Here is a 26,755-nt window from a genome sequence, read left to right as displayed (position 1 = left end):
AAAAGACTCGGAATGCTGATCTACATAGAACACAGCCATAATTAATGAAAGTGATTTGGCGGTTGAACGGTAAACGGCTCCAAACTTAAGCCCATAAACTACTTTGAATACTGGTAGGAAATGTAAGATGTGTATGTACAATACTGAAAATAGAGGAAACCATGAAAAGGGAAACATACCACAAAAATTACGATTTCTTGTTTATTCGCACAGCATTAACCAAGAAGCGCACATTAGTGATGTAAAACATCTACATACCTAACTATTATGTTTGTAGAGTCATGCAAATAATTTTATCAACGACATGCTTGGTTTATTTGCTTTTAGAAAGATGCAGGAGGAAGCAAATTATTATGTAGGCTTTCTTTAAAATGTGTTGTTTGTTTATTTTTGTTGTTTCCCTAAATCAACACCTGTAATTAATAGACCCCAGAATGACATTAGACAGCATGAGTGGTTTTACATTTTATTAATACCAACATCAGAGTACTAAATGTACAGAGGACGAATCCGATGAGAATCGCATTTACAGTGCTTGCAAATACAGAGCTTAGAAGAACAAGTGTAACCAAAATCAAAATCACCTGGAAATTTAAACATTACCAATACCTACAAAAAGAAGAGAGATGTGATCCATAAGATACAAAATAAAATGATACAACATTTAACTGACACAGAAACCGACTGTTTATACAGTCCTTCTGTGTGTATGTGTGTACTATATTATAGAACTTATACAAAAGTAACAGAGGTACTCATTGATATATTAAACACAAATATAAAAAGTTTAAGAGTCACAAAGTACAAATGTTTCCTTTTTATGGCATCAACAAAACTTCAGTCAGGTTCTGTGTACTAGTGGTATGTATTATTGTGATTGTTTCACTTAATAAACCGTTCATGTTCGCACCCATGTGAAACACCAGAAAGAAAACTGCCAGTGAATTTTTTTGTGTGTTTGCCATTTAGCTTTGTGAATGATTTCAATACCTGAAGAAACATCTTCCCAGTACCTCCCTGATATATTGTATATCAGCTTGGCTTCATCTACTCTGAGAAAGTGACCAGACAATGCTTCACTGTCAGGGCCGACTCTGCTCCATTCTGACAACCTGTCCAGTGATAACCACATATTGATTGTGTCATGCTACCTCAAATATCAACATTATACCACTCCAAATCAATATACACTCCATTTTCAAGGCGTCATACTGAGTGTCAGATTGTGGCCCTCTTTTGTGCAGTAGCCAATGTGTTTCCTGGTAACAGACTCTGCTTGACCCAAAATAGACAAATAGCAAATGGTGACGTCATTAAACGAGAGTTCAAGTAATTGACACTAGTGGAATGCATGGTGATTATGTAAGTACAATAGCTCTTATGAATAGAAAAATAAAAACATGATCTGTGTTGGGGAATTGCAGCCCTCCGCTTCAGATAGTTTAAGCACGAAATACGTAAACTCATAAAAAGATCAAGGAAGCCAGTGTGTGAATGAAAGATCCAGTGTAATTGAACATTCTGAACCCAGAAACATCCCAGACATTCATCCTCATTCTCTAAGTCTTTCAGAACAGGAATACAAGTATCCCCCTGTATAGTAATTAGCCAGTGGCCTGAAGAAATCTAGTGATATCAATCAATTGTTGGCTAGGCTACTCACAATGCTCATTACGATAATATGTCCTCCCTCATCAGTATATTGCCATATTGAAATACATTAAGCCTAAACCCCCTGGCCTATGATTAGATTGAGAAACAAGAAATATTTATCATTCTAGTCCTGGACTGTTCCATCATAATCCTCTTGGGCCACTGAGACTTTAGGCAAACATTGAATTGAATATGTAAATAGCTTGCTATCACTACAACTTACATATTATTAACATGAAGCAAAATACAGCACACCTTCGTTCCCCTTGCTCATGCCAGTGACTGCATCCATTAATCTATTGATAGTTTGTCCGTGTCATACTTGGATGACACATACTGTGACCACTGAATTGACAACTTGAGCAGATTTGTCTCATAGATATTTGTTTGCTTGCAAAAGGTGTTAAGACATTTTTCAACTTCATATCTCTCTGATCAGGGGTGTATTGGCCATCAGGGATTTGTCAGATGGCTTGATCCTTTTTTAGCTGTCTAACTTAGAATTTTTGTAACTTATACAAACTGATCATTATTTGGCCAAATGGTAAAACTGTGGCAGGCATGGGGGCCTAAATAAATAAAATGGATCGCTGTGGGGCCTCAAGATAGGAAATAGACCATGTGTTTGAAATACTAGGGTTGATTGATGGTCCAAGTCCACTCCGCGCTCTGATATTACTGCACTTTCCATTGAGAGCATACATGGGTCATATACACAGTTAAGGAGCAATGTGTAGAATATATTCTCCATGTGGAAGCTACTGTAGGTGAATTGCAACAACTGTTTGCATTCAGACCAACTCTCCCATATTTCCCACTTCTCAGTCATGCTAGTGTTTTACTTTCACTTTTGGTCGACCAGCTTAAAAAAGTTGACCATTTGACAACATGTCTTCATTTCGTAATGTGCTTTTCTAGTCACCCAACATTATTTCTGGGTGAATAAATATTGTGAAACTATCATTTCACTATTACTGCAGATATTATGGACATTATCTGATATTACAAGGTAAACATTCTACGTATGGCTCCTTTAAGTAAACTGCCTAAACTAATACTATGGGCTATCCATAAATTAACCAGATAAGACATAGATTGTTAATATACAGTATACTTGTGTAGTCTGAAATTATAAATTAGGATTACACATTGTGATTTTTTTTTTTTTTTTGAATGAGCCATGTATTTTCTTTAAGTTTTTCAGATTTTGGACTCATCACAATGTTGCAAATAACCATCCACAATAATTTATTTCCTCAAGCATTTTTTTCCAAAAAGGTTAAAAGTTTCTTGAAACACTGATACAAGGATACTGAGGTCAAATGTTGAGGAAGGGCATTGTGAACATATTAGTGGACTATAACACAGATATCCCCTAAGTACATACAATATTTTAGTACATTATATTTCAGTGGTTCTCAAACTTTTTTTGGATTGGGGACCCCTTTTCTGATATCAAACTCATCGTGGGCCAAATCAGAACCAAACTCAATTGAGATGCAAATAACTTTATGAGTTATACTATGACTTTGGCAGTGAATTCTTTGGCCCGGGAGGGTACATTTGAAATTCCTACCTCCAGGAACATTTAGCTGTTTTCAAGCTAATTTCTTGCACCTCTATGCACTCTTTCATAGAGCAGATACATTTTTTGTTTCAAATTTGAAGTTTATATTATGCAATTCTACACAGCTTGCAATTAGACAGATGAAAGAAAACATTTTAGCATAGAAACTTTTTTTTATTAAGTTAAAATTTTGATTGTTGGAATACTGTGGTTAGCAATATCTATGTCAGCCTCCTAGGCCCATTTTGCCCAGGCTTAAAAACATTAGATGATGCATTGTCTTTTGTCTCTGTATACCAACACTTATATGAAAGTGAAAGGATATGAAAGGATATGAAATGTTACATGACTATGGGTCAAAGCACAGACTGTCAGTTTTCATTGCAGTGGATTTTCATCCATATCGGATGAACCATTCAGAAATGACAGCACATTTGCGACATAGTCCCCCCATTTTAGTGTGCCAAAAGAGTTTGAACAATTGACTTCATATCGGTTTCATAATAAGAGTTTTAGTTTGGAGCATTAGTGTATGCATAAGAGTCTACAGTCGATTCTAGGCTTTACTTTTTGGGTCTGGCACTAATATCTGACAACATATAGACCGAAGATGTGTTAATCCATCACGAAACAGATAAATTTGAATGAATTGGTCAAAGACAACTAAAATAGCAGGCTTACTGGCCAAGTCAATGACCCACTGAGAATTGATTTTAGGATGCCTTTCACAAACCGAAGGAAACATTTCTGCAAAACAAGCAGGAACTAAAGATGGCTGCAGTGCAGGCCTAGTAGAGCATCACTGGGAAGATACTCAGCACCTGGTGCTATCTATCGGCCCCAGATTTCAGGAAATCATTACATGCAAAGGACATGCAACAAAGTATTTAGAATTATGACTTTATTGGAAATCAGTTCAAATATTTCTGGCACACTAAAATGGGTGAACTATGTACACAATATGCTGTTCTTTCTAAATGGTTCATCTGAAATAGAAGTAAAATCCCCTCATTTAACCCCATAGTCATTTTATTATTTCAAAATCAAAGTACTGAAATACAGAGCCAAAAAAAGAATAATTAGTCCCTTTCCAAAAAACTTCAGTGTAAATAGTAGACTATTAATATAACATTGTATTATGTAACACCCTCTAAACAGATTCCCCTTGGCAAAACTTTGTCCTGTTGTTGTTGTTTTTTATCTGGCAACAGGCCCTCTGCAGGACACCCATTTGAGAACCACTGATCTAAATAACATATCATTATCAGTATTATAGTTGGCAAAGAACTTAAAACCTGTAAGTTGCTTATGGAACATTAAATCAGTCATTCGGATAGAATAGGTACTCAAGTGACAACCCTAAAGCCAGGAACACTATATTTTTTAGTCTTATGGGCATATTACCATTCATATTTCAAGACACTTGAGCGAGTTCTGATACTGCAAGATGCAAGGATTTTACATGTAACAATTTCACAGCATATCTGGAATTAAGGTCATGTGCATTTGGTGCCATTGTAATATTCAATGTTTTGATATTTGTTTGGAAGGATATACAAACATCTGCGCCTCATAGACAGCACTTAAAGAGCGATTCACATTAAAGGAATTGTGCCCCTGATACTCCTATCATGTCCAAAACTTCCTTTAGAATATTGAGGCAAATATACATTTACAAAAATGTATTTAACTGGCTTTAGGCTGGGTATGTTTATAGCACTGTGACAACTGCTTTATAAAATAATTGATTCAATAAATTGCTTTAAACAATCATATCGAAACATCTGATCAGAAGATGTTCAATTTGTGTCAAAAAACCTGTAAACCCTTTTTCTTTGTTCTCCTCATGACTCAACTTGTTTTCTGATCACCTTCTGACAATTCTGATCATTTATCTGTGGTATCAACTCATGACAAACAATTGTCCCTGCCGTTAAAGAGAAAAATAACATGTCTGATCTCTACAGTGGTTACATATAGCTATAAATACTACAACAAAAATGTACAAAAAGAAACTCAGTCTCAGTGTCTATCTTTCATCATAATTATTCTTGGATTTACAATACTTCCCTTTTTCATCAAGACTAATCACATTTCCAGAAGCAAATATCATTCCACCTACCAAACTACAAAAAGCAGCATTCCAAACCCATTATTGTATACAAACAAAATACCTTCTCACATCTGTGTAGGTTTTCCTAGACAATAGCTCTGTTATTTCTCTAAACCCGATTTTTCAGTATGTGAAATATTGCAGCGTCTATTTAAGTATTGTATTGGTTAGCTAAATATATAATACAAGTACTGCTTGAAAGTGCAGGTAGGAAGCTTGGCACAAGGTTAGTTTGTGTTATGAAAGAAATACTGTAGTTACACATGTAAACAAAGACACTATCCCCGACCTAGCTGAACCTTTCCCAAAAAGGAAAAGATTTCTGAAAATAGAACACAGCTGTACACAAATAGAAGTAAATATATAGAAAATACATTTACACATATATAATATACAGTAAATTTGTAACCCTCTTACTATTAGGATAATACTTTTCATTCAAAAAATATATGTTGACACAACTCCACCTCAACGTACATGTTGGGCTGGATTTGCATGGTCATTCATGGAATTTTGGTGTGTGTGGGAAGAATGATGTACGAGAAGTCACAGTTGCACCAAAAACACTGAAATTCAGTTCTTCTCCCCCTCCAGTTACATAAGCGTAAGATTTTGTTCACTGATTTTGGACATGTCACAAGAGTACACCTTTGCCTTGATCTCAAGGAATAGAATAGCTAAAGGCTGAATCTGGTATGTGTAATGCATTTTGTAAATGTCATAAATTCAGATCTCAACCCAGATTCCATCTTTATATCTGAAGTTAATATTGCTGTTGACACACTAATTGCAATTGCATGTTTTTTGTGCTTTCTACCAACCTATAAGTGTAATGAAATGTTTTTTTTTGTTTTTTTTTATCCAGACACACTAACTGTGGAAGTTAACTAATAATTTACTGTATTCCTGTCTTATTTTCTCTGATTGATCTTTCCAAACACCCATGTGGTTCAGCATCTAATTGATGATGCAGTTTGTTCTGATGTGGCAAACACACTGATATTTCACATGCTCCAATCCACGAGCAACCCTCTGGAACCAGGAAAGAACATACTTGTTTTTTGATGTACTACACTTGACATTTAAGAGGGCGAGTGTATTACTTGATATATGTGAGCTTTTGGGAGGAACAGTATTACACAGTATATTGTTCACTAGGCAACATATTCAGTCACCACCATTTTCTTTTTAGAAAGTATGCTCACAACTACATTGCGGTGTATATATTGCTACTTATTGTACATACAGTCACCTCGAGAACAGTATGATGTAAACAACACAGGTCATGAACTACATTTCATTGAAAATAATTAAGGAAAAGCTATACTCTTTAATACTGATACAGTTTATCAGATTTTTTAAATACAAATATACAGTGTCTTGCAAAATTATTCAGACCTCTGACCCATTCTTTCATTTAACCAAATAAAAAATGGTAGATAGAAATGTTTCTGTTTTATTTTAAAACACTGACACTCATAATCTATTACTTTAAGATGACATTAGTTTCATGTTGGGAAATATTTGTTTATTATGGCTCATTTTCACAGATGAAAGAAACAAGACACAGTTGCTTACCATTTACCTCCAGCTTAGAACATTACATGACAGTTGCTGTCATTTTGTGGATAAAAACACCACTGTTGAAGTAGAATTGTGTAGGCTATGAAACTATAATGAAATTAAGTCCAAAGAGCGTTCTACAGAAATTAGAAAAATATTAATGCAAATGTATAGATTAGGAAAAATATCTAACTGTGTGGATATCCAGATGAGCTCAGTTGGATTAAACATCAGGAAGTGGAAGCTGCATCACCACACTCAGGAACGGCAAAGAAAATGCTCTCCCTAAAAAGTCTCTCACACAGATACTTGTGATGGAAGCCAACAATCACTTTAAAAGAGCAACAATGTTTAGGAGATGGGATTAGAGTAATTATGCACTGGTCAACCATATCAAGGGTTCTGCATAAAACTGTTTTGTTTTGCAGCCTGGCAAGAAAGAAGACATTAATCAATGGGTACCATCTGAAAGCATGAGAGTGTATTGTGGTAAAAGGGTTTGTTGTCAGATAAGATTAAGATGGAGCTTTTTAAGTAATACTCCAAGTGCTAGGTCTGGCACAAACCTACCACTGTCTATGTCTCAAGACACAACATCCCTAGCGTGAAGTATTGTGGTGGTGGAAGCATCATGTTGTGGGGATGCTTCTTCTGAGTAGCATCTGGGCATTTTTTTTTATTGAAGGAAGAATTTATAGTGGGAGAATGTTTCAAGAGGAATAGTATCCAAGGGTCAATGGATGAAAGAAGAACCAACGGATGTGTCTTGAGCTAAAAGACATTGGCACTTGGATTATTAGTGCAATAGTCTGATGAAACGAAAATACAGCACTTTGGCCTCGCACACCAGCATTGGGTTTGGCATCAGAAAAAGTCAACGTGTGCAGAAAATAACTTTATACCTACTGTAAAATATGATATTTAATATTAATTTGCTTCCACTTGTCCTGGGGCCCTTTTTACAGTCAACAGCATCATGAAGTTTAAGTCCTTAGATTTAAGCCAAAACTTGGTTATATAATGACTTAAAGCACAAATCGAAATGTACAAAGAAATCTCAGTCTCTGCCAGAATTGACCCACTGAATCATAAATAAAATACTGTATATTCCACATGTTGGAAATCTTACAAAATGACTCATTTCCTGTGTTGTTTATTTCATATATTAGCAAGATTTTTGCTAATCTTTATCAAGGGTACCAATCATTTTGTAGGTGACTGTACAGCTAATTTGGAGGGATACCTCAGGAAAGATCTGCTGCCAGAGGGATGTTCTGATATTTGTTTAACATTGCTCACATGCTCTGTCCTCACTATGGTTTTGAAAGTCAAACAGCAATAAACATTTACCATACACAACATTGCGGGTTATCATACTTCCAAAAGTCTCAGTGCTGTAAAAAGAAATCTAAATATAATATTTCTCTAAATATTATATCTTCAAAGAATGGGAAAACTGTAATCTTTCTATACCTAATCAACGTTTGGAAACACTATAAACAGCAATGTTTTTTTATCGCTATTTTTGGAAATACGAGGCAGAGCGTGTGAACCCTAAACCATGGCTAAGGGTTTTTCTTTGGCACTCAGAGTGACTGGATATAGCCCTTAGCAATGGTATTTAGGCCATACACACAAATCCCAGAGGTACACTACCTTAATTGCTATTATAAACTGATTACCAACATAATTAGAACAGTAACAAGTAATTTCAAGTCATACCCATGGTATGTTTAAGCAATGAGACATGAGAGTGTGTGTGGTGGATGGCCACAGCAAGGCCTGTCCCCTAGGCAAAACTGGGTGCCTGGATACAGCCCTTAGCTTAGGTATATTGGCCATGTACCACAAACCCCGAGGTGCCTTATTACTATCAGAAACTGGTTATTGATGTAATAAGAATAATACAAATATATATGTTTCTCACAACTGTAGTATATGGTGTGATCAATCACAGCTTTTAGCCAATTATCTGGCAGGGCTAAAACAACCCATTTTATAATGTCTGATATATCATGGCCTTCAGCCAATCGAAATTCCAAGACCCAAAGTACCTGGTTAATAATTGAAATTACAGAATGGGGAACAAGAGGTAAACACTGAATATTGTTTTAGTAAATATTTCTTACTTACTGTAGCTAGTTGTGGAGCTTAAATGATTATTCTACCCTTGTGCAATACTGCTCAAATCTTACCACCACTCATTGTAGATCATCATGTCTTATCTCACGTGAGTAATGCTTGCAATGGAAAATGGAATTAATACTTTTTTATTAGAGTGTGACCTGAGGCAGTATACTCTATAAAGAATATGTAAACATACTGCTAATCCTGACATTTTTTCTTAGTTATTCAGATTCAGATAGAACTGACCAGAGCAGGACATTAGAGTATGTACTGTTTGTCAGCAATTGAGGATTGGAATAAAAAACAAAGTAAGCACTAGTAAGCACACAATAAAAAAATGTAAGCATTATCCAGAACCTCTACATAAAAGACATATCGAATCAGAAATGAATCTGGACTTGAATTCAATGAGTGTTCTGAAATTGTCCACTTTGCTTTGATCTCTGATTGGACAGCAAAATGCCATTAACAGTCCAAACATTGTGTGGCATGAGAACTGCACTGTTTAGGTTGTGACTGACCTCTTTTTGTGTATAAAAATAGAGAAAGACTACTCTGGTTTTAAAACGGGACCTAGTTAGAATGCCTTAAATGTACTGTAGGTGGTAACTAAAGCATTAATCATTTTATTTTGTTTCCCCTCTTGCTCTCAATGAATAGTGCTTCATATTTTACATATTTTTTGGACTCTGCAACACAATTCTCAAAACTATTTTAGAAAAACATGTTCAAATACTTTAATAACATTTTTTCTTCACTTTTCTTTTTTTAACAATGTAGTTGTGTTGATACAGGGTTAATATAGCACTCTGTCTTAAGTTGTCCATTACTTGTTGAATGTTCCTTCTGTACAGACTGTGGCACATAGTGGCATAATTGGCACATTGTTCATTAATTCAGCTCAGTTTTTTCCACTGAGAGCAGCTCCACGGAGTCTCCTAGCTCTCCAAGGTAGCAAGTCCTCCTCAAGGTGATGCTGACGTCGATGGTATTTTCCCGCAAATCCAGTTACATACTGTATTAATCCTAGAATAACTAGAATTGACCACAGGTCTATGGAAAATATTATGGAGTGGCAGCGGTATGGCGGCTTGGTTTGTCATCATTTTTAGAAAAATAAACATCTTCATCGGTGTCAAGAGTGTCCCACTATTTTACAAAATTGGCTGTTTTAAGTCATTTCTTTCACTTGTTTGCAAACATTTACCTTAGGAGCCTGTAAAGAAAAATCAGGACATAAGTCAAATAAGTGACTGAAAGAGCCGCAAAAACAAATAGGTTTGAAGCAGTAGTTAGACTAAAATAAACATGTACAGTGTGTTTCCAACTACTCAGCATAAGATGTAGCCTACAGTATGTGCCATAACTGCCAGTTGTAACTATCATGTCACAATGTGCCCCTACAATGTAATTATAAGTTGTGATGTATATGCCTAACTACCATGGCATTCTGTGGTCTTTTGGAGTGCAGTGCTTGAAGGTAGAACTGGGGCATTTCAGTTCTTTCTGAGACCAGTGCCTGTGAGGAACATGTTCTTGGCACTCTTCCTTCTGCTACAGTACCTGCAGGCGTTCTATTCCTTTTCAAATCTGGGTCAATAACAGACGTATGGCCTCCTGGGCTGCAGACTGGGCCAGTGCATGTATTTAACTTTCAAGCATTGCATTTGAAATAGAGGCAGTCCAGCCTATCAGTGATGAATACAAAATCTAAGTCAAGTGAAAGTGCTACCTTCCCATAACAAAATAAAACCACAACCTCATAAATGTGTAATGTTTCATAAAGGCTAGGTTGTCGATAGATATGAATCAAACAATTGTACATTCTATTTCTAGATGTCTAATAAAACTTTAGAAATAGAGTAAAATGCTAATGAATGACCATTGGTGATCGTGCTGTTACATTACACGTTAGAGGGCAGTTAATGAAAATGTACAGCCTAAAAACCAAGCATATGCCAAGTTCCCTTCTATTCCCAAAATGGGACACTGCAGGGATCAAGGTTGTGATCAAGGTTTGTTTGCATGTGTGTGGGTGTGTGTGTGTGTGTGGTGTGGGGGGGAGGGGGGGGGGGCTTGTCCAGTACTCACCCGAGCATAAGTTCTGAAAGTATGTCCCACTCTTGTGACATACTGTAAAAAAGCCTTCAGTTGGTCAGCAGGAAATCTCAAACCACTTCTCTGACACAAAGGCCACAGGAATCAGCTGCCTTTCAGTTGGAGAAGGTCTGTAGTACAAAGAATTGGGACACAATGGCATTGAGAACTTCAGACTTACATGTTCTAGATTAATGCTAACATATCAATAGGGGAAGTGAGTCACACATTTCAAAAAGATTCAGCATTATGCCGTGAAAACAATTAGACTGATTAGAACATTTTCAACACTGATTGAGAAAATGAGAGCTGCAATTATTTCACAACTTAACTTTGGTTAAAACCAACTACTGTCAGAGTCTGTGCCAAACTATTATGAGCAGAGGGGCATTAAAGGGTACACTTGCATAAACATCCCCTCTCCCGAGTTTAGTGTAAATTTAAAATAAACAAATTTCATCATGATCACTTTGAACTTTGCATAGTGTTATAGTTTCCAGTGTATATTCACTGCCAATACATTTTATTTAAAAATAACTTGGTCAAATATTTAGTTAATCTGTCTCTTTTACCATAAACTAGTAGTGCTCCTAGTAAGCCCATTTTGTTGCATCACATAGAAACAGGTGGCATAGGTGTTATTTGATTGCTTTACATAGATAGACATACTTTATATTAAAATGTAAACAAATGTTTATGATTACTAAAACATTTTATATATATATATATATATATCCATACAGTATATCAGATTCAGTATATTGCTCCCATTATGCACTAGGGATTAGGTTAGAGGCCTTGTCTGACCACAATGCAATGACACAAAAGTATGAGTTAACGGACAATTCTGAGTAGAAAAGTCATTTTTACTTCATTGGCCAGTAAAACATTGGCTAAAAAATACCTAGCTGGCACATAGAATCATCTTAAATATTTTTTTTAAATTAATTGACATGAAAAGTCAATGGGAGAGGCAACTGTGCAATCACAGGGTCACACTATTATGACTGCATAGTTGCCCCTCCGCCCCTTCAAACTTCCCAAGTGTACATTTCTTTGGTTATATTGGTTACACTCTTGGCTTCTAAACAAACTTCCTAGTGTCCTGTTTCAGCCAAAGGATAAAGATATGGATTGGTATATTGCATAGAATATTCTATGTTCACCATTAGGCTACTCAGCACTGAGTTCAGTCAAGTTTACCCTCAGCTTATGTAATGCATTTCATACATATTTCAAGTATTGATTAGTAAGTTATTAATTTAGAGCTCTAATATTATTTAGAATTTTTGTATTCAACATTTTTAATGGTTTCTTCTCTTATGGTGGTCTTATTGGGTATGCTGATCACTATTTTTAAAACTTGTCATTTAATATCTCACACTTGATTAAAATTCTAAACTCTTTGGAAATATTGTCTGAAAAGTCTCAGACATGATCAGTAGCTCTCAGATTCCATCTGTAACATTTTCACATTAAATGACTCAGTGACAGCTGCATGCCTACAGTAGGCAACAACACGGTAATTTTGTCTACGATCTGAAATATTATTCTGGGAAAGCAAGATCGTATATTGTAAAAACAAAATCAGTTACAAACAGGCATTTTTGCTCCAGGATGTTTTTCCCTAAAATGTGTTTTTACCAGGAAAAACAATTGTCTGACTTATAATAACTAACCAAATAGTGACAGGAAAGCCTGTAGTCAAATAGTGACCAAACTCACCAAGAAACCTAGAGCCGAGTTATTAAAGCCGACATACCTATTTCCATTGTAGGTGGTCTTGTAGATAGGAGTCTGCTGGATCATCTCGTCAGTGTAGATGGGCACAGCAGTGCGCACACACTCATGCGAACACTGTAGGCTGTCGTTGTAGGCGGTGAAGATGTCCACCTTGCTGGGCACACGGGCTGGGGTGAAGTCAGTCAGGTTCTGACAGCTCTCCTCTTGCTGGTGGATCTTCCGCTGATGGCTACTGTGACGGCCATTCCCCGACTGTGCACAGCTACAAAAACACGTACCAAAGACAAAAAACAAACATAAAATCATACCTTGTGCCACTGTAGATTAATGGTTTTGTTTAAAGTATTAAGGGATAATTCACATAAACTGCAATATGGCACATTGTTGTCCATACCCGGCATTCAGACTATGGATCATGATAGAAATCCCTGTTTTGGTTAAGTTTCCCCAGTATTGTTTCCATTTAAGCATTTGTTGCACTAATCCATTTTGTAGCATTTTCAATATTTCACTTTTTCAGTATAAGTATACTTCATACATCTGGTTCAAGTTAGCATGTTTCACACATTGGTTTTAAGTCATAAATAAGGGTCTTTGTTGAACTTTGCAATCAATTTAAGATACCTTTGGAGAATTTGAAAAATTCTAATAGCGGTTTCTTGACTAAGAAGGGGTTTGGGACACAAATGCTAAAAGGTTAGGGAAACAAAACAAAATAATGGATTGTTGCCCATGTTGTCCATAGATTGGTTACAAAGTAAGGACACCAATGTGCAACCTTGTAATTTGTGAAAAATGTAAATATATTAAATTGCCACTTTCAAAAGCAGCATGTTATATGTAAGGAATGAAAAGTAAAGGAATCTTTCCTACCAGTTTTTAAGGACAAGTGTAGTTATCAAGGCTGCAATGACCATAATGAGAGACACAGTGATTGTAATAATCTGGTGAACTGCCAGACCTGCAAAGAGACAACACAAAAACAGTTAATCTCCACAAAGTCGCCACCTTAATATCCACTACCTCAAAATAACCTCTAGTTTCATTCAAATATGCATATTTTTATCCTTGCTGTGTTTTTATTATGTTTCAACAGCCACTGACTGGCAATAGCTTCACTGGACCAAAATGAATGGAATCTAATGGGGAATATTTTTTTCTCAGCACAAATCATGTTTGAATATTGGCCACAAGAGGGATGTTTGAAATGTCTTTTTGAATATGTAAACCTTTCTTTTACTTATTTACAAACGTGAATGTGATTTATAAATATGAATACAAAATATAAATGATAAGCCTAGTTTTGCCTCTCTTCTGCCTTGCCATATTAGGTACATTTTATGTTCTGGGACCAAAAAAATATGATTTCACTTGCCAGCTTGAGATGAGCTAACTACTGCCTGCCTGTTGCCTTTTGCCTTTTTAACTAAAACTGTTATACAGTTGCTTATTATTAGATATTTTAATTTGATGGCCTGATTCCAAAAAAAATGGGTGGGATTGCTTTAATCATCCTGTAATGCAGCAGTGCCTCCCAAGCACATTTTAGGGCACATTTATCCTTTCTGTTAAAACGACTGATTACATTACAAGGTACAGTATGAGTCTGAATTAGCAGATGGTACTATCATATTAAAGAGTATTATTCTATTACAGAGAGGGAGAGAAATCATAGCCTGCGAGGCTACGCTCCAAATCTCCTGAGAAAAGAGAGAGAACTAGTGTGTCTCACTACAGCAGGCAGAAACCAGAAAAGAGAAAAAACAACTGATCCTATGATCCTTTATATAAACAATTGAGTTGATTGTAATTTAACTATAGCTGTTGACCAACAGAATTACAAAAAGTAATCAGATATCAGACCCAATACAGGATGTGTCAACAATAAATCCTATGATCACAGAGGTGTGTGGTTTGTTGAGAAAAACACAGATTACAGACACAACATAATCAATGCATACTGTACATTTGATAAGAGTCATGGGGCTTTGAACAACCCCTATATGGGCCCATACAACCAAACCCTCTAATCACCAGCTAGCTGCTGATCCAGACCAATTTGTCTTCAGTATAGCTCAACAAGAGCTGTAACTCAAAAGGACGTGCAAGCGCTTGTGATAAGTGCTAGGATGCCGGCGCTTATCTAGACCCTTCATTGTGCGTATGCACTTGGATAACTAACTTCTGTGGGCCGAGTACAAAGCAGCCAGGTCAACCTTGGATTAATGATAATCCTGGTTGGCTCAGGATCCTGGTTTCTCTGCAGCATAGTCACATTCACTTAGCTGGCAGGTATTTGCATTTTGTTTTTGCTCTTGCTCGCTTTATGCGACTTCCAGAAAATGTACAGCATTGCAGGTTCATGCATAATGAACCTTGATCAATAGTGCCCCTTAATTATTTGTTTTTTCATTTGTGTTGGTGTGAAAGGCTTCTGTCAAAGAGATAGTCATACAAATAATGCCTTAGGTGTCATTATGACCCCATTTCAGGGCAGTGCATTAAGAGGAATAGATCAGATAATTCCTACAATTTACTCTACCCTCCAAAACTGGCAATTAAAGGGAGACATGTTTGGCCCTGCTAGCTGAAATTCATTGTGCTCTGGCAGTGATACTGAAAAATCTGTGTTGGCAGCCACCTTGGTAAAAGGTGCTGGGTTAGGTTTTGTTTAGACAATTCAGGGCCAAATAAAAAGAGTGGGAGAGAAAATGTAAAAGACAAGGGGTGGGATGGAGAGCTCCTGATTTTTATGCCACCAGGATTTGAACCACACAAAGGCTCCTGGATATAACTAAACAATGTTTTCACCTTCGTGGTCATAACAGTTTGATCAACGCCCCATCAACACGCATAGCATTTTTGTAAAATCTCCCCCGCTACCAGCTTGAATAATAAACGACTACCACCTAGAGCAGCCATGCAGAAGGGGAACAACAAACCATTTTATTCCTATACATCTGTTGTTCATAAATATTCACCTAAATATACTTTACAGTACTGTAAGGACATTAAATACACCAATAGTTATTTAGTGAACTGCTTCAATATGTAAGATGTCAGGCCTTTCTTGCCTGTATGACCCACTTCAAGTCCCCCTCATCATTTCAATAACATGAAAATCTATTAAAAAAATCGATATAAAAAATTATGCATAAGCATTCAGACAATTTTTCAATACTTTTAGAAACTACTTTGGCAGCGATCACAGCTTCAAGTCTTGGGTATGCCTCTTACAGCTTTGCACATGTGAATTTCAACAGTTTCTCCCATTCTATCCTTTAGGTCCTTTCTAGCTCTGTCAGAAGGGGAGTGTCAGTGAAATGCAATATTCAGGTCTCTCATACACAGATGAGACAAAATATTATGACCACCTGCCTATTAGGCTGTTGGTCCTTCCATGCTGTCAAAGTATGGACTCTATTGAAGATGTCCTGTGGTATCAGGCACCAGACATTAGCAGCAGATCCTTCAGGTCCTGTAACTTGTTAAGTGGAGCCAGTGTGGATTGGACATGTTGGTCCACCACATCTCACAGATGCTCAATTAGATTGAGGTCTGGGGAATTTGGAAGCCAGGGCAACACCTGCATCAAGGTTCCTCAAACCATTCCCAAACAATTTGCAGTGTGGCAGGGTGCATTATCCTGCTGAAACAAGCCACTGCCATCAGGGAAAAACATTGCCATGAAGGGGTGTATCTGGTATGCAACAATGTTTCGGTAAGTGGCACATGTCAAATTGGCATCCACATGAATCCCTGGACCCAGGGTTTCCCTGCAGAACATTGCCCAGAGCCTCACACTCCTTCCACCAGCTTGTTGTCTTCCCACAGTGCATCCTGGTGCCGTGATGTAAAAGACCAGGCAACCTATTCCCACTGCTCTAAGGTCCAGTTTGGACACTCACATGCCCATTGTAGGTGCCTTTGACTTTCTGTCGGTTTGGACCAGACGGGATAGCATTTGTTGTCCTCGCGCACCGATGAGCCTTGGACACCCAACACCCACTCGCTTATTTGTGGTTTGTCCCTCCTCGGACCACTGTCAGTAGGTACTCACCACTGCTGACCAGGAGTACCCCACAAGCCTTGCCATTTCAGAGATGCTCTGACCCAGTTGTCTGGCCAAAACAATTTGGCCTATGTCAAAGTTGCTCAGGTTTTTACTCCTGGCCATTTCTCCTGCATCCAACACATTGAGTACATGAACTGATTGTTCGCTTACCATGTAATCTACCCAAGCCTTGACATGTGCCCTTGTTAGAAGATGATTAATGTTATTCGCTTCACCTGTGAGTTGTCATAATGTTTTATGTGTGTATTCTTATCAGTGTATATGTTCAATAGGTTTTGGCTGGGTTACTTATGAACATTCTCAGCATTGTCTTGGCTGCGCACTTTGGGTTGTTGTTAATTCTGATGTACTGTGCGCATTGGATCAGGTTATCATCAAGGACCTCTCTGTAATTTGCTCCATTCATCCTTCCCTCAGTCCTGATCAGTCTATTAGTCCTTGTATCTAGAATCATCCCCATGGCATGATGCTCTCACCATCATTCTTCACCATAGGGATGGTATTAGCCAGGTAATGAGTAGAGCCTAGTTTTTGCCAGACGTAACGCTTGGCCTTCAGGCCTAATAGTTTGATTGATGAGATCTGATCATCTTTTCCTCATACTCTCAAGAATCCTTCAGGCCACATGTCATTTGCCTTCTACCCTGGACTGGCTTCTGTACAGCCACTCTACCATAAAGACCTAATTGATGGAGTGTTAAAGAGATGGTTGTCCTCTGGAGGTTCTCCCAACCCCACAGAAAAACTCTGAAGCTATAGTAAGTTGGGCCAGGGGGCCAGCTCGAAAGATTCTTGGTGGTTCCAAACTTCTTCTACTGTGCACCTCGGAAGACTTTAGCAACTTTTATAGTATAATTTCTCTCATTTATGCCTCATCACAACTCTATATTTGAGGTCAGCGGAGGGTTCCTTGGACATAATGGCTTGGGTTTTCCTGACATTCATTGTGTAGTATGGGACCTTATATATGCAGTGAGTTTTTTTTTTTCTTATCCTCTGCTGATTTTGTACATTTGCCCGCTGACAAAGAAATGATCAGTCTATAATTTTAATGGTAGGTTTATTTGAACAGTGTTAGACAGAATAACCACAAAAAATCCAGAAAAACGAATGTCAAAAATGTTATAAATTGATTTGCAGTTTAATGAGTGAAATATTCAACTGCAGAACTTAACCTAGTACTTAGTACTGGCAAAACCCTTGTTGGCAATCACAGAGGTCAGACGTTTCTTGTAGTTGGCCACCAGGTTTGCACACATCTTAGGAGGGATTTTGTCCCCCTCCTCTTTGCAGATCTTCTCCAAGTCATTAAGGTTTTGAGGTTGATGTTTGAGAACTCGAACCTTCAGCTCCCTCCACAGATTTTCTATGGGATTAAGGTCTGGAGACTGGCTAGGCTACTCCAGGACCTTAATGTGCTTCTTCTTGAGCCACTTCTTTGTTGCCTTGGCCCTCTGTTTTTGGTCATTGTCATGCTGGATTACCCATCCACGACCCATTTTTAATGCCCTGGCTGAGGGAAGGAGGTTCTCACCCAAGATTTGACAGTACATGACCGCGTCCATCGTCACTTTGATGCGGTGAAGTTGTCATGTCCCCTTAGCAGAAAAACACCCCCTAAGCATAATGTTTCCACCTCCATGTTTGACGGTGGGGATGGTGTTCTTGGTGTCATAGGCAGCATTCCTCCTCCTCCAAACACGGCGAGTTGAGTTGATACCAAAGAGCTCGATTTTGGTCTCATCTGACCAACACTTTCTGACCAACACTTTCACCCAGTTCTCCTCTGAATTATTCAAATGTTCATTGGAAAACTTCAGATGGGCCTGTACGTGTGCTTTCTTTAGCAGGGGGACCTTGCGGGCGTTACAGGATTACAGTCCTTCACGGCGTTGTGTGTTACCAATTGTTTTCTTGGTGAATATGGTCCCAGCTGCCTTGAGATCATTGACAAGATCCTCCCGTGTAGTTCTGGGCTGATTCCTCACTGTTCTCATGATCATTGCAACTCCACAATGTGAGAGCTTGTATGGAGCCCCAGACTGATTGAGTTTGACAGTCCTTTAGTGTTTCTTCCATTTGCGAATAATCACATCAACTGTTGTCACCTTCTCACCAAGCTGCTTGGCGATGGTCTTGTAGCCCATTCCAGCCTTGTGTAGGTCTAAAATCTTGTCCCTGACATCCTTGGACAGCTCTTTGGTCTTGGCCATGCTGGAGAATTTGGAACCTGATTAATTAATTGCTCCTGTGGACCGGTGTCTTTTATACAGATTACAAATTGAGATTAGGAACACTCCCTTTAAGAGTGTGCTCCTAATCTCAGCTTGTTACCTGTATAAAAGACACCTGGGAGCCAGAAATCTTTCTGATTGAGAGGGGATTAAATAATTATTTCACTCATTAAAATGCAAATCAATTTCTTAATTTTTTTTACATGCGTTTTCCAGGATTTTTCTTTGTTATTCTGTCTCTCACTGTTCAAATAAACCTACCATTAAAATGATAGGCTGATCATTTCTTTGTCAGTGGGCAAACTTACAAATTCAGCAGGGGATCAAATAATTTTTCCCTCACTGTACACAATTGTGTGCTTTACTAAATCATGTCCAATTTATTACATTTGCCACAGGTAGACTAACATCAAGTTCTAGATGCATTTCATGGATGAGCACAATTTGGAGTGTCATGGCAAAGGATGTGAATACTCATGTACATGAGATATTTCTGTTTTTCATTTTTAATAAATTGGCATTGATGGCAAAACATCTTTCTATGAATTATCAATGAAATGCATAACACAAAAAGCTGAAAGTGAATACTTTACGAAGTCATTGTATATACTGGCATTAAACAAAATGTTACCAGAACCAAACAACACATATGGGTCAATCCATGACAAATGAACATTGATGTGGTTTCGCATCACAGCTGTTCACCCTTGCAAATTTTTGCTACTGATAGCAGATTCCTGTTCATTTTTCCAACATGAATATTTGAATTGGCTGTGGGCATTGATATGAAATTATTAGACCAGCAGTCCATTTTGGTTTTGGAGCTATTTTGTCTTCCCAAAATTGCCTCAATATCTTACTTTGACTTGTAAATGATCAGAGCAAATGAAAAATAAGAGGAACTTAGTTTCTAAGTCTTATAATGCTATAAAACAGTCAGTCTAATGCATAATGCTACCGTAGTGCCTACGTCCGCAAGCAGCTTATAAGCTCATGAAAAATGTGGGAAAAGTGCCCATTTGTGAACAAAGCCATTATGGAGAGTGAGCCAGCCAGCTAACTCCCGCTGCAAATGTCCAGAATCTGTCCCTTATTTATAATGTATTCAACTTCATGGAGGGCGCGAGGGATGACTTGCATTGAGACATCCTCCCACCCACACACACAAATCATCCTCCTATGCATGTTAACTGAGCAGGAACAGTGTAGGGGACATTTGTATTGAAGCCTGGAGGCCTGCAATTGCCAATTAAAGCTGATGTCAAAGTGTCAATATGGCCTGATTTCCACAGAGTCACAGAGTAATCTAAAACACTTACAGACGAAGAGGGTAAGAGAAGAGAGGTTTTGAAGAGAGACAGAGGAGACAGAGAAAGAGACAGAGAGATCAGAGACAATTATTCAACACACCTTATCTCCCAATGTCAAAGGCATCACTGAATAATTCAGTCAATCTGGATAGCAGACTATGACAGGAGAACGCTGGCCCATTTTCTAGTGTTAACTACAGAAAGTGGATTGCCACCAATAAATGGGACTATAATAGGCAAATGTTTAGGTTTAATGTATTCAACCACTATCTCTTACATAGCCTACGCACTATATGTTCTGACTTGACATTGTTACTTCGCACTGTTTGAAATAATGGCCAAAAAAATAACAATGATGTTTTTTGTAGCTTGCCAGAAGTGCATATTTTCCTCTCAGAGAAGATGTTGGCCATGACAAATTAGATTGCCATGGCAACCAGCAGGGAAAGTGCTTCTCTTCTATCTAATTTCTTCTATTTTCTTTCTCTATTTTTTCTCTCCTTGTGCAAGAAAAAACCTCGCCCACAGTTGTATAATTTGGGAGAATACAATGCAATGTAAAAGTATTCAAACTCCTAAGTAATTACCATATTACTGAATTGGAAATTGTACAATGCCATTTTTTTCTGTTTGATGTTTTATTTTAAAGCACTGACACTCAAAATAGATTTTTGCTAGGTGATATTGGTTTTATGTTGGGAAATGTTTGTACGAAAAAAGGGAAATAGTTATAAGTATTTAACCTCCACACATATTATTTGATAAAGCCATCTTGCTGTAATAAGACATCTACGTCTTTTGGTAAGTATATACCAGCTTTGCACAGAGTCGGAGTGATTTTGGCTCATTCTTCTATGCAGATGTGATCCAGGTTGTTCAGGTTTGCTGGAAGGAAAAATAGAGCCACAGATTCTCAATTGAGATATGGATTTTAACTAGGCCACTGGAGGACATTCACCTTTTTGTTCTTGAGCCACTCAGTTGTTGGTTTGGCTAAGTGTTTGTGATTTCTATCCAGCTGAAGACTGAATTCCTGCCCAAGCTTCAATTCCTTGAATTTCTTGACTGAAGCAGGTTTTCCGTCATCAGTACAAACTGTGAACTTGTTGTTATATATTTCTTAAAAATATGTCTCAACATAGATCCAAATTCACCCTTTAATGATTTATTGAGTGTCAGTGTTTCAAAGGTGCACTGTGTAGAATCCTGCCTCTAACATTTACAAGACTGAATTCTAACAATGACATGTCTTATCCAAACAAGATTGGAATTGTATTAGCCAGTCCAGGGTATTTTAGGGTGGGCACATAGTACTGTGAGTGTATAAGCGAGTGTGAGGAGATTATACATCAGAGCAAACTGATAGACGGACCGTTGTACAATTTCATGATAAAAACATGAAATGTCTTCTGGTTATTTATGCTTGTATTTATGCCAGTAGTAATGGAACAAAATGTAAATCAACTATTTGTAATTAGGTAAAATTATAGAATTGGTCAGGGGCTTGAATACTTTTGCAAGGCACTGGAGATAAATAAGGTATAAGGCATTCAGCATGCTCTATTACTAATATTATTTTTCCTATTATATAAAGATAACACATTAATATAGCGTTAACGTGTGCATGTTACTTATTCATGGTATATTGTGGTAACTGGAAGGGAGAAAATGAAGGGCCATGACCACCCTTTTCCAATGGATCAACTTGGAAAATGACAGCTACTGCACTTACTTAAAACTGTTGATAGTCAAGCACAGTTCATAGTTTACAATAAAACATAGTATGTTTCTAACATAATGCACTGCTTATTAAAAAGAAAATAGTTAACTTTAGAATTTTTTTTAAATGTTGTGCCAAATTTCAACACTTTCTAAAATTGTGATTAATTGCTATTAACTACAGAAGATTATACAATATTTAATCACAATTATTTTAATAGTTTGACAGCAATAGTTTAGTGGTCAGTATATTTAGGTGGACCCTTTGGTTGCCCTCTGTAGTGAAAACATAATTGTATGACATTTATGTAAATCTACCCAATGGGAAAAGTCAATTCACATAGTGGTACCTCGTACATCATTAAACAAGACTGGTTTTATTACCACCTGTATAATCCATTGAAGAACCCGAGCCAATCGTTAATTTAATGAAATGTTAAATTTAATGTGCAGAGCCAGTCAATTACAGTGCCCTCCACTAACATTGGTACCCCTTGAAAATATGAGCAAGAAAAATATTTAGTGTTTATTCACTTGATCTATCATTGAAAATATTAACAAAAATCCAACTTTTATTTGAAATAAAAAAAACATTGGTAGAAATAATAAATGCTTATCATAAAACAAAATATGTGTGCCAGAACTATTGGCACCCCTCCATTTAATACTTTAAGCATAAATGGGGCCATGTTTGGATCTTCCAGCCAGACAGTGATTCAAAGCACACCTTAAAATCAACCCCAAAATTGTTCACTGATCTCAGGATCAAGGTTATGCCATGGCCATCCCAGTCCCAGACCTAAACCCCAAATAGAACCTGTGGGATGTACTGAAGAAGAGAGTCCACAAGCGTGGACCTTGGAATCTGAAGGATCTATAAATATTTGGTAAGGAGGAACGGTCTCAGATCTTTTGCTGTGTTTTCCAACCTCATTTTGCAATATAGGAGAAGAGTCAGAGCTGTTATCTTGGCAAAGAAAAGTTGCATAAAGTATTAAATGAAGGACCACATGTATTTCAGAAAAATACTTGTTTTATGATAAGAATTTATTCAACCAATGTTTTTACATGAATTAATAGTTTGATTTTTGATAATATTTTGAATGAAAGAGGTGCAATATATATATATATATATATATATATATTTCCCTCATATTAATCAAAAGTGCCAGTATTAGTGGAGGGCCTAGGCAGTAACTGCCATCCAGGACCTACTGTTGGCTAGTGCTAGCTAAACCACAAAGGCTAAGATGACAAACAGTGTGTATGAGAAAACAAATAGTACTCATGTATGTGTACCTAAAGTAACCTGTTTAAAGTAACCATTTTCCATGGCTATGATGAGCAAATAAAGTTATTGATAAATATGAATCATGTCTACATATTCAAATTGTTTACAAGTTGACTACAAATTAAATAATATAACTTTTACTTTTGGGAAGTGCTACTCTACTAACAATAAAGGTACTTTTTACATCTCTGCTAACAGCTTAACAAAAAACCAAAAAATTATTACAGATCAAAATGGTTTCTTGTAAAATGACACACTAATGATTAGTCTTCATATCATTTGAGAGAAATATCAATAATCAAATCTCCTGGAAGAAGCTGAAGCAGTGTACAAGTACAGAAAGTACTTCTACAGAAGACTACAAACCTGCAACCCACTTCAGGGGGAGACCTGCTACCGTACTGTGGAGCACCAAAAAGACCAGCTGTGTTGTCTACAACCGTTGTTCTCAGTCCTGTGTCTTGGGACCGAATAAGGTGGACATTTTGATCCCCCAGGAACAGGATGGAGAACCACTGTCTTACCCCTCACTTCACCTCACAGAACAAAATGGAGATGGTATGAGCCAGTCTCCTGTATTTGAGTCTAACAATATAAACTGTTTAATGTTTTAGGTCATTTCCCCTGTATTCCAATACTTTATTATTTACATGTAAACTTGAACACACTGTGGGAATGTGCCGCACGCAGAATCAGCTCTTTTGTTTGGCAATTGTAAACATTTGTAAGAAAGCATAAGAAAGAAAGCAAAAAAAAAAAAGACTACTTGGTCTTTTCAATAAAAGTGTTTCTATGTGACTTCCCAGCATGCCATATAACCTGAAGTTACTGAATTATTTCACCTACTTTTACACACAGATTCAACATACTCTACTTATCTGTCCCAGGGAAAGTCACTTAATGGCAGAATGTTCTTTCTTGCATAAAATGGCACACTCCTACCGTCATCCTCACTAGTCTAGCCGTGATATGCCAAACAACTTCAACTTTTTACAGAAGATAATTATTCATTATTATGCTTTACAGGATCGAAATACAGATGCAAGAGATTAAAAATAGCATGATGTAAAATAGAAAGCAGTTGTACCTGGTGTGTCTCCATTTGGCTTTGGTGGTTTGACAGTCTCCCCCAAGCTGATGCTGGCCTTGGTGGTGCTCAGCCTTCTGGGGTGTGGAGTGGTCATCACTGCAAACGTCCTCTGGGGGCTCTTTGTGGTGGTGGTGGCCACGGTAGTGGTCAAGGCCTTTGTAGACAGCGTAGAGTTGGTTGCGGTTTTCCCCTCACTGTCATCAAAGTTGTCCTCTGTCCCTGTGGGTCCCCAGTCAATATATCCAGCCACAGTTGTGGTCCTACCATCCTGAGATTTGTTGTCATTGTCCCATTTTAGCTGTCTCCTCGCCCTCAATAACAACCTCGCCATGTCCGTTTTGCTCCCCCTGGGAAGACCTACCACTGCTGCTGCCGCCACTGCCTCTGCCTCAGTGGATGTGTATTTCAACTGGCACTCCTTACATGGCTTTCCTTTATGTGCCAGTCTCCTGTACATTTGTCCACTAACCTTTGGCCCCGGCCCTCCCCTGCCGTCCATCAGGGGGACAGGATTCAGAAGCCGACGCACCAGTGGGCTCACAGTCCTCCAGTGGAGCATGTTGGGAGTATCCCAAAAGGGCGCAGAGCGGGGCCGGGGGCGACTCACAGGTTTGGGGATGAGCTTAAACCCCAGACCCTGACTGAGGGGGCTACACAGGGAGAAATCCAGGGTGAGGTTGGTCATGGCCAGGAGTATCCACACCCGACATCCTAGACAACTCCCCGGCCGTAGTGCAGACATTGGACTGAGGAGAAAAGGAGAGAGATCTTTTTCAAAAGGGATGCAATTGGTTTTGTAGATGATAAAACATCAGGTTTCCAGATATATATTATGCCTAGTCGTGGACAAAGCACTTGTAATGGTGCTTCAACTGGTTTCTAATTGTGAGTTACTTGGGTAATTTAGGTCAAATTACATGCACAATGAAACAGTTCTACAAGTATAGTGTATCAATGTAACATAATGCAGTCTGGCATCAGTATTCTGCACCTACTTGCATAAGTTCTGCTCTGTGACCAAATAAACGTAGGAAAGTTTAATTTAACATGAGGTTAACTTAGCACTTGCAATTACAAAGGACACTCACTAAATAATGTATAAATTATTTGTATAAAATGTATATAATACATTTTCAAAGATTACAGCATTAACCAATATTGTTTTTCAAATATTAAACTATTGCTTCAATCATCGTAATCTGTAGGACAAGGTCAGGCCTAGTCTAGTGGATCATAATATTCAGCACAATCACTACAAAAGTACCTTTGATTTTTCGGGAAGATAGCACTGAAGGGTGTTATAAAAGTGTACTTATTAAGCCCACGTACATTATCAGGCCTCTTCTTAGTTTGAGTTCAATCCCAAAAGATACCGAATATGTTTTTTTTTATGATTCTTAATGTCTCTACCAATTGATCTACTTCTACATCAATGTACCTTTTTATTTCAAGCCATTCTGATTTGACAAAGTGATACATTGGTGTCCTAAAGATTGCCTACATGATATGAATACAGTTATAATATCTGAATATGATTATGTGGAATTGTGAAAAAATCCCATTCAATAAATGGTACCAATAAAAGCATTCTTTACAGATCATGTTCAAATCATCTACACAGATCTTTATTGAGACTTACAACGATATTTAGTTACTTTTAGACAATTTGTATATGATGCGGGTAGTAACTACTGATTTCAACTCTCCCATAGGAATGGGGTTAATTAAGATCTGGACTCATCTCTAACCACTTCAGAACAATACAGCATTTCCACTTTAGCCAATTCTGAGTGCTTTGCGGTGTGTTTGGGGTTATGGTCCTGCTGGACGACCCAAAACCCTCGATGGAAACCCAGTGTCTGTATGCTGGTCGCATACACAACACCTTAACAATTAGCTGATTTAATGATGCCTTTCAAAACCTCCAGTGCCCCAGTTTCATGGGCAGCAAATCAACTCAACAGCAATATCAAAACTCCCCCACATTTGACCATGCCTAGGGAGTTCTTACTTTGAATGCTTCATTTGGTCATCTGTAAACAAAGTGCTGATTGGATTTGCCAAAAAGCTCAAGTTTGATTTTATCAGTTCACAGGACATTTTCCCAGACGGATTCAAGCTTGTTCAGATGTTTTTTTAGTGAAGTTAAATCAGACTTTCTTGTGTCTCTCTT

General features: G+C 37.7%; 1 protein-coding gene across 1 annotated transcript in view; it reads right to left on the bottom strand.

Moving 5' to 3' along the window:
- Window positions 1-452: 452 nt before the first annotated feature.
- ajap1 (adherens junctions associated protein 1) overlaps window positions 453-26,755 on the bottom strand; it is a 67,665-nt gene continuing 41,362 nt past the window's right edge. The window contains exons 2-6 of the mRNA XM_010875367.3: window positions 24,580-25,328; window positions 13,737-13,824; window positions 12,883-13,125; window positions 11,115-11,251; window positions 453-10,239 (exon numbers count right to left, since the gene is read on the bottom strand). Coding sequence (XP_010873669.2) covers window positions 11,179-11,251; window positions 12,883-13,125; window positions 13,737-13,824; window positions 24,580-25,328 — 1,153 coding nt within the window. The 3' untranslated portion in view covers window positions 453-10,239; window positions 11,115-11,178. The remainder of the gene's footprint in view (window positions 10,240-11,114; window positions 11,252-12,882; window positions 13,126-13,736; window positions 13,825-24,579; window positions 25,329-26,755) is intronic.

The sequence above is a fragment of the Esox lucius genome, chromosome 12, assembly GCF_011004845.1.
Source record: "Esox lucius isolate fEsoLuc1 chromosome 12, fEsoLuc1.pri, whole genome shotgun sequence".
Lineage (NCBI taxonomy): Eukaryota > Metazoa > Chordata > Actinopteri > Esociformes > Esocidae > Esox > Esox lucius.
The sequence above is the reverse complement of the archived record's forward strand: the minus strand, read 5'-3'. Positions and strand labels throughout refer to the sequence as shown.